Genomic DNA, 15,273 nt, shown 5'->3' on the forward strand with positions numbered 1-15,273 from the left:
TGAAAAACAAGGGCTTGCTTTTGTTTGATAAGCTCACAACCTTTCTCAGTGAGAGGAACACCAAGGTGCTGAGATGGACTCGTTGGACGTTGCTGCAAAGTTATTTACAGGGTCAGAAAGCCGCGGTGGTTCCCATGATGATGTGGTCAAAGCCTTGTGCATAAAAAGGAGGCGATGCTCCAGTTGTATAGTGGTAGCCCCCATCTTGTCTTTGACTCCATCCTGTGGACACCCCTGAAGTGGGATCTGCAGCTGAGTATTTGCCACATTCTTGGTCGAAGGTCCTACCACGTCCTGTAATAAGATACTTCCTTCTTATTCCTTTCCCCCAATTTTCCATTTCTCCTTCTCAGCCAGCATTCCAAGTCTGTTGAGTACATGCAGTTCTAATATTGGGGAAATGGGGGGCACCTAGGTTTCCCTTTATTTTCCCTAATGATTTTTTTAGGTTGCTGGAAACCTTTGGTTTCCCCCAGCATTGCTGATATTTCTCCTGTTTGTACAGATGGGGCTTTCTTATGATATAGCTAGGATGAATAAGATTTACCCTCAAGATTTTATTGAACCTCTAATTTCATTTGCTCCAGAGCCCTCTCTGGCTATGCCGCTAAAGTCTGGCTGTCCGGCTGTCCTGTTCAAGAAGGAAGACCCCAAAATGTCCAAAAATAAATTTACCATATATACTTGCATACAAGCCCATCTGTGTATAGGCCAACCCTCGAATTTTGAACCAAACTACCATGAAGAATGCGCCATCCGTGGAGAAGCCGACCCTCGAAATTTTGGTGGGTTTGAATTTTCACAATTGGCTTATCTGTGGGTAACCCCCGGGTTATCCATTTTTTGTGGTGTTTTGGTTAAAAATTCAAGGGTTGGCTTCTCTGCAGATGGGTGTATACACAAATATATATGGGATATCTGGTGCTTTTAAAAAGTATTACCGTATATACTCGCAGATAAGCCGAACCCAATTTTGGGGGTGCATTTTGGCACCTAAAGTTCTCGCCTTATTTATGAGTGTGTACGGTAACAGGATCTTTTTAAAATCACCTTTTAAAGAAGAACACAACTTTTAAAATCCTGGACATTCCCAGCTCTGGCTCTAGATGTGTCATGCCCTGAGTCTTCCCCACAATATTGCTGTGTTTCAGCTACCAAAAGTATCCCCAGGGTATTTAGCATTTCAGCTATAATGCACCTTTCCCCCCAGAGAAATGAAGACGGTGTGCCACAGATCTCTCTTGCGATGTTTCTTCCAAATACACTGTCACAACTCCTGGAATTCTCAACCAGAACATGTCTAGTGCAACCCATTCCCCAGCGGCCTTGCTCTTCCTTCATTTCCCTGGCCCAGAACAGCAATATTCTCCATCAAATCTGCTTGTAACTATAGGAAGCCCAAGGTCATCGGTGCATGCTGCAGCCCAGGCTTGTTTCTACATGACCATGCTTGGGACACGTCTGCATCTTCCAAGCAGGTGAGTTTTAAAATGCAAGATCTGCACCAGGCAGAGCTGGAGGTTGGTATGGACAGCTTCTTCAACGGTGAAACCAATGAAATGATTTTAGATGGCAAGTTGGGAACATGGATCTGAAAAGGTTTGAGTACTTCCTGGATAAGGGATCAGCTACAAGCCCCATGTCGCTGAGTTTGAGTTCCTCAGAACAAATGGATCTGGGAACAGATAATGGTAACACATCTTCAGTTTTTGTGGTTTGCTTTTTGGCTGAGCTCATCCGAAGTGCCACTTCCTGGTTTAGCTATCCCCATTGGATGCTTTGATACTGAGAAATGCCAGGGGGTCATCTAGCTCAATAAGGTCACTGCTGATTTGCAGGATCACTTAAGACATTCAAGGCAGAGTTTCCCGAACTACACTTAGATTAGCTAGGGATTGAACCTTCAAGATCTCTAGATGTAGCTCAGGTGGTCTGCCTTTGGGCTAGCATCACCTTTGATGGTTGAAGACTCCAGCCACAATGGCAGTGTTGGGCCTCCTAGCTTTGTCTTTTGGCATCAGTCCAATGCTGTCCTTGAAAATCTTTTTTTGTCACAGCTCTTCCTGTTCTGAGACAACTGAGGGTCTTGTGAGATGAACCGGTTCCGCTTCTTGAATTTTGCAGATTCAAAATAGCCTTGCACTTAGTCACTCTAATTTTCTTACAATAGAATTATAATCTGTTGATCTATTGCCAATAATCTACCTCTTCATGCCAAACTTAGCCAACTTTTCAACTGCTAGCTTTATTGTTCAGATTCCCCTCCTTCCAAGCCAGTGTTAACAACAATTTGTAGTTTTTAACAGATGACGTTTATAACATCTATGTGAGCCAAGCACATTTCTGGTTTATCCTGCTTGTTGGCTGTCTTCCCAAAACATCTGTAGATGCAGCAGATGCATTCTCAGCCTTTATAAGGGCCATGGCATGTATTGTCCTCTTTCATTCCAGTTGGAGGTCTGAATGTTGTTGACATGGGGAGCTGTAATTCCTTATTTTGGCACAGTCATGCTGGAATCTGTCAACTGTAAGGAAATACATGGCCACCCTCCCTGCCAAAACCGTCCAGTCCAAAGGGTTATGTTTTATGCGCATCTGTGGCCTCAGCTAGCACTGAGATGGCCAAACTATACTATGTCAAACTTTGGATGAGGGATCATATGGGAGAAAGATTCTTGCTAACTTAATTACTGAGAAATTTAGCAAGCACTAAGGAAGGAATTTAAGCCAGACCTCTTAACAAGCTGACATTCCAGAAGCAAAGTTTAAGGAGAAGCAGGACACCCCACCCTTATTACCAAGACACATAAGTTGTCCATCTTTGTGCGGGTTTGACCATCGTGTGACAGTCTAATTCTACGTTGTGATTTTTTCCCCTCCTTGGCATCTGTTGTTTCTTAATCACCCACATGCCTTTGGTATAAGTGTAACTTAGCTGCAGAGAACACTGCAGAGATAACAGGGGTTAACTAAAAATAAGAGCAGAGGAAAAGTATCAAGGGATGGTGATACAGAAAGACATCTGTTGCTTTATCGCTGTCATTTGAAAATTTTAAATAAACACACTCCAAACCACCAATCTCTCAGCTGACCCATTTGGAAAGAGGTTTCAGGCTGGCTGACATTCTGTGTGAATTTATCTTTCTTACATGTCTTTGACGTTCTGCCTGGGTAAACAAGTCTATGGAACCCATTGCATAGAAGTGCATTCCTAAATTCACCGTGTTGGCATATAAGATGGTTGTAAGATCCTGCCCCATTGATGGATTTCTTCTCATTTTTATGGACTGTGATATTTATCGATGGCGATCTTCTGCTTTTTAATACAATTTTATTTAAAATTTTTAAAGAAAGAAGATAAGAACTAATTGAAACTAATATAGAGTAAGAAAAAGAAAAGGAAAAAAGAAATCAGAGGAAGTTAAAAGTGCAAAAGTAAAGGAAGAAATAAGATACAAAGAAGTGACGTCCAATTTTCTTTACAGTAGTTATAAGTACAATTATAAAATTACCTCTTGCTTTACGGTTACAGCATAGCTCTATTTTTTCTATAATCTATTCTTTCTGATCATCAAAACCATAAATTGTAAGTTCATTTTCTTCTGTTTCACGGAAAAAGTCTGTAAGGTGTTCAGCTGTGATATTCTGGGAGGTTATGAGTTACAAATTTTTTCTTAGCATACGAATATTTCAGAGGGATCTTAATTTAGCTCTTAATACCCAAATAATTATGCTTTATTAATATGCTACTGTTAACATCTTATTTCTTTTTAATATTTTATTCCCTTTGTAGGATCTTAAGGACAGCACTTAATCTCTTTTTATGCCCTTCATGTACCTATTTTACCTTTTCATCCGGCCCTTAATTGCCTTAGTACTTAGTACTTTAGATTTGCATAAAACTTTGGTCAATGACTGTAGGAAAGTTGAACTTGTGAGGGATAAAATGGGAAAAAAAGGTGCTGTTTTGCTGCTGGGAGAATGTCAGTCGATTGAAGAAATAAAATAAATATCAATCCAATGTTTTCAAACCCAGTCCTAAAATTTGCTAGCTTGCATCTTTCAGAATGTATTTGTAAGCACCTGATGCTTGTAAAAAAAAAACCCAGAAAATTTTGGGTTCAAATGCATCCTTTGATACAAAGAATTTTAAAGATTAAGATTCAGCTGAAACCAAAACTTTTCTTCTTGGGATTAATGGAGAGACAACCAGAAAAGAGCCACGGAAGATTATTTTTATATATGATCACTGCTGCAAGGCTACTATATGCACAAAACCAGAAAGACTCTGATATACCCGCAATGGAGGAATGGGAACATGATGGAACCAGCAGAGATGGCAAAATTAACTTGTGTGCTTAGAGAAGATCAATTATTGCATTTATTAGTGACTGGAAATCCCTTATGGACTTTTGGCTGAAAAAAGAAAAAAAAGAACTTGTGATTTATGGGTTTGATGATTAGAAAGGGTAGCTTATGGAAGAAGGAAATTATGTTGTAACATTAGAGAGGGCAAAATATAAATGCATTTATAACCGCTGTCAAAAAGATTGGAAGCCACTTCTTTATAATCTTTTCCTTCCTTCCTTCCTTCCTTCCCTTCCTTCCTTCCTTCCTTCCTTCCTTCCTTCCTCTGTGTCTATGTGTCTATTTCTTATTCACTATTCTTTACTTCGTTTCTTTTCTAATATTTGCATTGCTTTTATCTTGTTAAAAATTTCTCCAATAAAAATTATATATATGTATGGATGTATGTATGTATGTATTTGTAAGCAAATATTGTTAGAGTTTTGGGTGAGTCCTTTAGCTTAGCTCCAGGATGTTTCGAACAACCTGAGTCTGGATCATTATGGGTGGTGTGTGTGTGTGAGTGAAAAAGAGGAGGGGAAGCTGTGGGTAGTTTTATGGAGTGAGGATCTTGGCTGGTGTATCTCGTTAAGAAACGTTCTTGCAGACAGGAAGAGTTTGACTGCAAAAGCTCTTTGCAGCTGCTCCAGGCGTTTCAGTGGTGTTTGGAAATTCCTGGGGAGTTGCAGGAAGGGGCTGGACAGCCAGCCTTCTGCAGCTCAGGAGAGAGATGTCGTCTAGGTCAGCGATGATTCTCCTCGGGTGGAATTTTTGGGCAGCCCTCTCTGCAGTCCTCCTTGCAGGCCATACGTTCCCTCATACCAATATTAAAATAAGCCAAGGTGAGTTGACTTTTCTGATTCAACCAATCTGAACCAGGGCAACCCTAAGTGCTTTGATGGGGAGGTTAATCTAGTGTGACAATTTCAGTATTGGCTGAAAAACGGATCAAAGCAAAAGGATTCCATTGGCTAAAGAGTGTTTTATTTGCATTTGGTTTTCAGTTTTTTACTGATAGGTCAACAAAGCCATTTCTAACAGATTTCCTCTGCCTAGAGGAATGTCTGTTTTGATAGAAATATTGAGTGTATGGTGGTTTTTAAATATTGTATTTCTCCTTAAGGTTAAAAATGCACTGGTTGATCAAACCAATTGGGGCTACATTCACACAACTCTGCTGTTGAGTTAAATTGTTATCTAAGCTTGCACAGTAAATTGAATCATAAACCAGATAGGTTTGCACAACACTAAGCTGTAGAAAAACTTAATCAAGGTTAAAACTGACCAAGTTTAGCATGTTGGGTGAATGCAGCAGACAGGTATTTAACTGACCTGGTTAAATGTATTTTGTGAACCCTTTCTCTGTGTGGTTATTTTTCATATTTTTTTATTGTGTAGTCTCTTTTATTGCTTTGCTTGGAGAAGATTACTTTCAACCCTAAATAATAGTTTTGGGTCTTATTCTAAGGTCTGTGGGTGTGTTTGGAGACTTCTGGTTAATAAACCCAAAGGGTTGATGTGTTGGGGGGAGAAAACTTGTCAAACAGTAAACAAATGTGATATCTTCCAAACGTCGTCCAGATTTTGCAGTTCTGAGACATTGTACCCATTTTCCAGCACCAATGTAATCATCCTAGGATTATATGGTACATCTAATCCATCAAACAGAGGTCTTCAAAGTCATTTCCAAATAAGATATTTGCACAAATTCCATTTCCTAACACTGTGTGGATGCAGGAGTCAAACTTGACTCAAAGTGAGTTCATCTTTTTATTGCTATAGTATAGTGGTTGGAGAGTTCTGCATTCTAAGAATACAGATCCGTTGTTGGAAAACCATTTGTAGGTATCTGTTGTCTTGCCCTGTCTAACTTAGCTGACATCTCTGGGTGGAATTAAAGGAGGTGTGGTTGAGCACTGCTGGAGCAGCACCTTAGCTAAACCTGATCCTGGATGCTGTCCAGTAAGCCATACTGGGATTATGGTGTAGCAAATTTTGTGAACCCAGCCAACTGGAGTTGATTTAATGAACAATGACTTACTGTGATGTGTTCATTCAGCCACTCAAGATGTTGTGGTAAGGATTAGCAGACAGAGTGTGGATCTGGGTGCTGAGCAGAGGGAAAGGACTGGAGCAGAGACAACGAAGAAGGGATGAAATTCAGGGTAGGCTAGCTAGTTAATGTCTTAACTGATGTGCTTGTTCTTGGCAAACAACAGATTTTTTTTAAAAAAATATTTTTTTCTAAGGCAGGCTAGAAAAATGTACTTTCACCAGTGCTTACTATCTTAACAAGATTGATATCAGCCTTACCAGGTAGACCAGACAGGAAACACGACCGGATAAGCTAATTCTACTTTATTGTAAAGTTACATTAACAGAATCTTGCAAGTCTGAAAGTACAGTTCTCCCCCCTCAACTTTACAGCCTTGGAAGCTAGGGAGGGTCCTTTCTGAGCCTTTTGCCCCACCTATTATGCAGCTGTCGGCTATGTCCTCGCTTATCTGACCATTCCCTAGGCAGCATCTCTTCACCCCATCTCCCAGGGTCTTTTCCACGTACCATTACAGAAAGAAAAATGGAGGTTGAAAATGAGTTGGATCTGGCTGGGGTCTGCAGAGAAGAAAAATCCTGAATAATTTCCCCAATGCATCGCTATGGAAGATGCCACTGGGCAGTGGTTCAGAATGCTGCTGATTCCTCCATTTTAAGCGCCTGTCCTTTCTGGTCACAAGATCCCAAGGGGAATGTGTTCATCCTGTATTTCCCAGGGCACACGTACACCCAAATGCATAGAGCCATGATATAGTGAGAGAAACACACACACACGCACACATCACATGACTTTGTTACACAGAAGAAAAAAAATACAGGTATTACTTATGGTGACTGCTCATGAAGGGGTTGCTAAGTTTGGAAAGAAGCCAGACGGAGCAGATTTTCCCTACCTTGTTTGTGGAACACTGTGTTGAAAGATATGAAGATCCAGGAAAAGAAAGAAAAATGGAAGGAGTGGTGGAAATCCCTCCCAAGGTTCTCTTTCAACGAAGCATTGGACTCGGGGGCAACATGAATCTTGATCATTTCTCCTTGATAAAGTTTCTAGATTTTTCTTTTCTGGGACATTTCTTGCTCTCCTAGTTTGAAGTATGAAGGTAACAGGCACGGAAGCTATTTCCTTCCTTAGTTAGAATGCTGCCCCTTATCCCCTCCTCAGCTCCAAAACCATGACCCCAACTCCCCCCATGTTTCTTCTCTTCCCCCATCTTTTCAGGGTCCACCAGCAAATTGGTCCAAGGGCACATACGTCCTTTTTGATTATCATCCCCTCTGAGTTCAAAGCCTGATGGCTTCTTCTCTGAAGACCATTGACAATTTAACCGGACAGGTGCTAATTAGAGATTGGCCTGCTTGCTGCTTCTCTTCTGGCACATTCAGCCCTGAAATTCCTGGGGGCACCTTTTGCACACCGGAGTTAATCGAATTAGCCTTACCTACTGGGATAACTGGGGCTTGAAAATCAGAAGGCCAAATGGTTCAGATGACTGCCCTTTCATTCCAGCTCGGAGTCTGAGGACTTTCCTGGAGTGGAATGCCGAGACGCCGAGGGGTGGAGGAGGTGGGACTGCTTAGAAATCTCTGATTGGGATTTGAATTCGGTGACATGCTGTTTGATCTTTAAAAAATGGAAGCTATTGTAGTCTGGCTGAATCCCCTCAGCCCATTTAGTATTGTCAGTGCTGACCAGCAGCAGATGGCTTTCCCACCCTTGTCTGGAGAACTGTGAAACTGAACCTTGGAGCTTCTGCCTTCCAAGTTGGTTTCAACCACTGAGCTATGGCCAACATGAATCAGATGAGCTGGGCTTGGAATACACAGGCACATTTATCTTGCGAGTGGCAGCTTTATCTAATCTGCGGATTTGGAGAATTTTTATCTTTGGTTTCCTCCTGCTTCTTCTGCAGGCTCCCTCCCTGTAACTGCTAGGATTCAGATGTACAGACACAACAGCTGGCCCTTGTCCTTTTTGACAACACGACTTGTGGCTGGAGAGAGAGAATGGCTTCTTCTTGACCCTTGTAATCTCCTGGCTTCCCCAAACTGATAGCAAACATATTTAGCAACTACGTGTGTGTGTGTCTGCATGCACACTACCAAAATTCTCCTGTTTGTCTGTCTGTAACCTTTAACTGGGTGAACCAGTGCATCATAAGGCAACAATTTTTGAACCAAGGTACCCCAAATGGGCTAACTTACCAAATGTGTCCAAAATCCGGGACCCATGACTCCTGTGGAACTGAAATTTGGCAAATTTTATAAAGCATTTTATGACATAAAAATTATCATAAAACATTTCATGACATAATACATGTCATAAAACATTTCCTGTGGCCAACTCCTGATGTTTGACTGGGCTACACAGTTCAACAGGGACTACTTTCAAGACAGGTCCATCTCTGAAGGTCTCCCTGGATTTTTAAGAGCTTTTCCAGGGAAGGCAGCACATTAGAAGCTCTGCCACTGTTGAAGGCATTTAGGAATCTGGTAAGGAAATATCTCTGAAACGATGACCCAATGGGTCAAGGGTTGTCTAGAACATATTATTTATTTAAAAGATTTATATGGCCGCCCATCTGAAACAATTCTGGACAGCTCACAACAACCGTAAAAACAAGTAGCTATAAAACAGCCATAAAACAATAAAGCAGTAAATGATCAAACTCACAGGAAAAAATTATATATGTAAACTCTGTTATTAGCAACACACTATGAACTTAAAAGGAGAGTGGGGGAAAGCTTGGAAATTTGTATCATAAAACCAGCCCCCAAATTTTGATCAAATTGTTCAAAAGTCCTTTTCCCCCCCACCTCCTATAACTTCTCAACAGTCCATCATGATAAATTCATTAAAACCATTATAAATGATAAATGATTTGTTAGGCATAGAAGAATTTTTTTGGCCATCCCCCATGTAAGAAAAGTCTGTAATCCTCAAATAAAGGAGATGTAGCCAGTGATTGTTCTGAAGTCACGTTAACAATCCTCTTGATTTCCACCCAAACATGGCAGTGGTGTGATGGTATTTGGGAAAGTCCTTGGGAGACGGGGTGAAGAGGTGCTGCCTAGGGAATGGTCAGATAAGAGACAGCATAGCCCACAGCTGGATAGTGGGTGGGGCAAGAGGCTCAGAAGGGACCCTCCCTAGTTTCTCGGGCTGTAAAGGGGATGGGGGGAGAATTGTACTTTCAGACTAGCAAGAATCTGTTAAAGTAGCTTTACAATAAAGTAGAATTGGTTTATCTGGTTGTGATTCCTATCTGGTTAATTCCATGAGGCTGACAAGGGGTAGGACAAGCCCAAACTGTATGAGTTAATATTGGCATCTCCCAAGATAGCAACTCTCTGAAGAAAGAAACATTGAAAAATATGCCTCGAAAAAATGTTCCATCTTTTCTCCCAAGCTTTGCCAGAGCCAATCCTGTCCTACTCTTGTCCTCTCTTCTGGACTGAATACGAAGGCTACTGTTACCGATATTTTCCCATCAATAAAACTTGGGCCGAGGCTGACTTGTACTGTGCAGAGTTTTCTATCGCCTTAAAATCAGCCAAATTAGCGTCTATTCACAGGTAAGAATCAGCGCATGGGGTACCATCTGTGTTTGCTGCTGTCCATTTTTATGGCTGATTAGTTTCTTCATTTGGAGCCTCACATTTGGGAATGCGTCATAACAAGGGTTTATGATAGCACTGGATAGGTCAGGATGTGTCCTGGGAATTTGAGATGGAGTTTCAATGTAGGAGCAAAAAGGGTACAATTTGGAACACCCCCTTCCCCCAATCTTTATGTTCTGCCCTTGGAGTGTACTTTTCTCAAAGCAAGCAATTTTTGCATAGCAAACTATTGGCATATAGTACCAGTAGTCCTTGCTTAACAACCATTCGTTTAGAGATGGTTCGGACTTATGACGGCGCTGAAAAAACTGACTTACAACTGGTCCTCACATTTACAACCATTGCAGCATCCCGTGATCAGCATTTTTTACCTTCCCGGCCAGCTTGTCAAGCAAAATCAGTGGGGGACCATGTGATTTGCTTAACGACCACGTGATTCACTTAACGACCACATGGTTCACTTAACAGCCGCTGCAAAAAAGGTCATAAAATTGGGTCAGATTTGCTTAATGACTGCTTTGCTTAGCAACCGAAATTTTGGTCCCAATTGTGGTTGTTGAGCGAGGGCTACCTGTATTGAATATTACTGCATCTCTGGGAAGATTCAATCATTCATGTAAATCTTTTGGATTCTACCACATTACTTAACAAGGAAACATGGCATGCAGCAATAGTGCTAAATTAGCTTTTTCATAGCCATGAATCCTGAAAACAGCAAGGAAATCATTTAGCCAGAGAATAAGGGTGGAACATGGGCTGCGTATTTCAGTTTTCTTAATAGAACCAAATGAGGAACTAATATTTGAGGATTTGCAAGAGATATGTATATGGTAAGTGGCAGTAAATGCCCAACTTTGGCTGCTCTCAAAAAAGGCTAAGCAGGATTGAACCTGGTTGGTACCTGGATGGAAGGCCACCAGGAAATCAGGCTTGTAGGCTAGTCTGGAAAGTTGGAATAAAAATCCCAGGAGAAGGCCCAGAACATTCATGAATGTGCTCCTGTAATCACCAGGAATCAAACATGACTTGAGAGAGTCAGCCTTTTTAGACATACATACATACATACATGTTTGTATTACACACACAAACAGACATGTATGCTTTAAACATATATATTACATTATATTATTAATGGCTAGAAAGTACAGAGTGACAGTATCTTCAGTAAATTCACCTTTTGATGTCTATATGTGGGCCAGCATCTTTAAATATCCTTTTGATCCTTAAGAACTAGAAGACTGAACTTGTTAAATAATAATGTTGTTTTTTTACTTACTGGTGAATTTGCAGTTAATATTACCTATCAATATAATTGATCAACTATAATATACTTTCATGTAATATATCTGGCAGCTGGGAAGAGAATGTCTTCGTCTATGACCTAGTAAACAGCAGGGTGCCTGGTATACCCACTGATATCTGGATGGGACTGAATGATCTCAGACAGGTAAGAACGTTCCTTCATTCTCCTTCACAATAATATTCAAGTTATCTGCCCCCCAAAAAGGGTTTGGGTGTAAGGAGAAGATTGCTTGTTAGGGAACATCACAAACATAGGAGGCCAGCTTTTGGGTTCTCCAAAACTCTTCCTTAGTCATGATCAGCAAAAGGAAAGTTGGAGGGAGCTGAGGGGAAAAAAACAGCTGCAGAAGTTGAATTTGTTCACCATCTGAAGACGTGACGGGGTGGAGAAGGCAAGAGACATTCAAATGAGGCTCTAGCGGATATAATAGTAGCATGCGTGCCTGCAACCACCTCTTGCGTTAACGTCTGAAGACTGTGATTAAAGGCAGACTTCAAAAGTATCACAGCATGGACTGGAATCTAATTTAAATGTCTGTAATTTGCTGGTACGTTCAATCTTGAAACAATGGTTCAGTTGCCAGCTCGATGTTAACGTCAACAAAAAAGGCCTTCCTCCATCCATTTGATGTGTTACCCTCTGGAGACAGAAGGGCATCCATTTTGGATGCTGGGCATCATAGCATCATCTCCTGCCATAGGTTGGGGCCTTCTCCTCATCCTAAAACTTGAAGAGGAGGAGGGGGCACCGAAATCTCACAGACCATAAACTTTTGCCAGGTTTTAGCGACCTGTCAGACCCATCAGGTAGACCCAACCTGGAAATCAACTCCACAGGAAGGCTAAAACACTTTTATTGAAGTTGGCTAGAATAACAGAATCTTGCAAGTCTGATTCTGCTGGACCTCCCGCCCACCCCCATGCTTCTGTGAATTAGGGTGGTGTCTGCTTGAGCTGCTTCTGCCTATTTTCTGAATGTTGTGGACTTAAGTTACGTTACGCCCCTCCTCGTTTTAGTAATGGAGTTTGCATATCGCTGTCAAGGTCACCTTTCTTATTCTCTGTACCACCTCATGCCTCTGAACTTGCTCAAGAGTGTGCTGACATTCTGAAAGTTTTGCATCTTCTCACTTGACCTTTTGTAGGATGGTGTGTGATTTTGACCATTCTCTTAATGAATTATGGAGATGGTCATCCCTAGAAGTCATTTAGAACATTTAGCATTTGCAGGTACCCTTTGCTAATCCTCAGTCTGATTTGGAGAATGTAGAAGCTTGCATAGAATCTGGCAACCTTTTGGTTGGCCTAATCAAAGTCTTACTTTCAGGTAGTCTTCGGATTTTTTATTCAAACCAGTTTATTTTGGCTTTGGCCTCATGTTCAGAGAATGTTGTTTCATGGATTGTGGGGGAATTTGTAAGTGGGAAATTATACTTGGTTTTGTGTTTCTGCCTCTAAGCGGCAGGAAACAATGTCCTTGCTTTTCAGCAAGGAGCTCCCCTTTGGAGGCTTTGGAGCTGCATAGAGCCCTCGGGCCACCAGTTGCCCATCTCTGCTCCAAGGCTAAAGCTCCAGTGATTTCTTTGGCAGGAGAGCAACTTTGAGTGGACAGATGGCTCTCCTTATGACTACAACTACTGGGACGGCAGTCAACCGGATGATGGGATTCACACTAAACCGGAGGAGGAAGACTGTGTGCAGATCTGGTACAGATACAGCAGTGGTAGGTGGCATCTCACTCTTCCAGATGCCCTCCTCCCCAAGCGAAAACCCTCTGCCACCAGCAACATCTGGGCAGAAGAAGCTAGGATTCCCCTTTCATGCAGGAACATGGACAGTCCACAGTAGTTGTTCTGAAGCTTTAGAAAAAGGGCAGACAAAAAGGGAAGTGGGAAAGCTTTACATTAATATTCCTCAACCTGGGCAAATTCCAGTTGGATGGACTTCAATTCCCTAGCCAACATGGCCACTGTTGAGAATTGTGGGAGCGGAAGCTCACATGTCTGGAAGATGTCCAGTTTGGAAAAGGTTAGGCAAGCATGTTAATTCTCCATCCCACCCCAACCCACCGTCAACTGTCATTCTTGCCAGCATCTGCACATTCAATATCTAGGCAATTAGACTCTTTCCCTGTCCATGTTCCCCAGATGGACTTGAGAAGGCTAGAGAAGTAAATTTATTGCAGTGAAGTAGAAAGCCACACGTACAAGAATTTCTCCATCAAATAACACCCAAGAATCCTGGCTCTTATGTATGTTAATCCCAAGACCTGAACTTTGAATCCTGGGTTTCCTCCTCCCACCTTTCTGAGTCAACAGCCATGTGACACCCTCTCTCCTGGCCTTGAATGTTTCCACCATCTGTCTGTTGTTTACAAAATAGCTTTCTCTGGCATGGGAATCGGAGATTTCCGCCTCACCAACTTCACCCCTTACACTGAGGCTGGCTCTCTGGTTGTGTGTAAATGGTGTGGTCCAGGAGTCTGACTCTCCAGAGGTCTAAACTGTCCTAGCTGGAGGTGGGGTCCTGGTGCACAACTGTCCTTTCAACATACCCACTTCTCCTCCTTGGTTTAGTGCTTCTGTGCAGCCAAGCTGATTAAGACTTGGAACCTTGCTGGTGTTACAGTTCTCCACGTGGTTTGCCTGCAGATTTACACTCTAAAAAGAGATGACACCAAAGGAGAAGGGTGGGAAGAGGGCAGCAAAGAAATTCATTTATTTATTTATCAAATTTGTCACCGCCCATCTCCTCCGACCGGAGGGACTCTGGGCGGTTTACAATATAAAACAAAAATAACATTCCAATAAAATACACTATAAAACAATTTCGCAAAGCTACCAAATATATTAAAATCCAGATGGCTGTGGTCAGTCTGGAGATCTTAAAAATTACAAAGTAGCTTAGATTGGGATACCTCTCCCTGACATTTTAGATGTCTCTGTGCAAGCAAGCAATCAATATTATTATAGGAAACTAGTTAAATGGATAAAATGGACTGCAGGCAGATAACTAGTTCATTAGGTAGCCTGCAAGTGTGGTTTTTATACCATCACTCTTTGATATAGTGGGTCTTTACACAACTTCAGCTTGTAAATAAGCTGCTGCTGATTGATGGGGGTTTGAGCTAGCTTTTCACTAGCAATGCTTCAAGCCCTCCCTTTCCTTTTTTAATATTTTATACAGGTAGTCCTCAGCTTACGACCACAATTGGGACTGGAATTTCCATTGTGAGTTGTTGTGCTTGTAAGTGGGGTCACCGTGTGACCCCACTTGATTTTATGATCATTTTTACACCAGTCCTTAAGCAAATCAGATTAAGTAAATCCAGCTTCCCCAATGGGTGATTTTTGCCTGAAAATGGCAGAAAAGTTGCAAAATGTGATCCTGTGACCATGGGGTGCTGCAACAGGTCGTAAATGTGAGCCAGTTGCCAGGTGCCTGAAATGTGATCATGTGACCACGGGGAGTGGTGGTGCGACACTTTGCAACACTCAGAAGTCTTTACAGACCGCTAAGCACCCATTCCAAGGCTGTTGTAACTTTGGACTGGCGCTAAATGAATGGTCATAAGTCGAGGACTACCTATATTAATGAAATACAAAAAACAAAGAAAAAGAAAACACGTTACAAAAGAAGAAAAAAAAGGAAAAAAAAGGAAATGAAAACATACAAAATATATTTTTGCAGACCTACATATATCAATAAATTGAAGCCATAATTCATTATAGCTATCCATGGTTGATGGATGATCCATTAATTAATTCTGCAAACCACTAAAGAGTTGGAATTCTATGTTTGTGGAAGCCCTGCCTGTTTCTCCTCTCTCCCCCCCCCCTTTTTTTTTCTTTTTACAGCTTTACGGTCTTGGAATGACAATAGCTGTAGCCGAGAATTTCCATTTGTGTGTAAGATCCCATCCCTGGCAGCTGATTAACCGGCTTTCCTGCC

At 41.6% G+C, this 15,273-nt stretch overlaps 1 protein-coding gene across 1 annotated transcript; it reads left to right on the forward strand.

Moving 5' to 3' along the window:
* The first annotated feature begins 5,020 nt into the window (after positions 1-5,020).
* On the forward strand, positions 5,021-15,273 carry CLEC19A (C-type lectin domain containing 19A). Its single transcript, XM_063314958.1, has 5 exons — positions 5,021-5,189; positions 9,810-9,975; positions 11,374-11,467; positions 12,913-13,045; positions 15,180-15,273. Exons 1-5 carry the CDS (start codon positions 5,078-5,080, stop codon positions 15,257-15,259), a joined length of 585 nt encoding a protein of 194 aa, XP_063171028.1. The 5' UTR covers positions 5,021-5,077; the 3' UTR covers positions 15,260-15,273.

Source organism: Candoia aspera, chromosome 14 (genome assembly GCF_035149785.1).
Source record: "Candoia aspera isolate rCanAsp1 chromosome 14, rCanAsp1.hap2, whole genome shotgun sequence".
In the NCBI taxonomy this organism is placed as follows: Eukaryota; Metazoa; Chordata; class Lepidosauria; order Squamata; family Boidae; genus Candoia; species Candoia aspera.

What these genes read in the sequence shown, in the direction of transcription:
- CLEC19A (XM_063314958.1), top strand. Translation starts at nt 5,078, where the DNA reads ATGTCGTCTAGGTCAGCGATGATTCTCCTCGGGTGGAATTTTTGGGCA. An exon ending in CAATATTAAAATAAGCCAAG is followed by an intron (nt 5,190 to 9,809) that starts GTGAGTTGACTT and finishes TTTTCTCCCAAG; the next exon opens with CTTTGCCAGAGCCAATCCTG. An exon ending in CTGGTACAGATACAGCAGTG is followed by an intron (nt 13,046 to 15,179) that starts GTAGGTGGCATC and finishes TTCTTTTTACAG; the next exon opens with CTTTACGGTCTTGGAATGAC.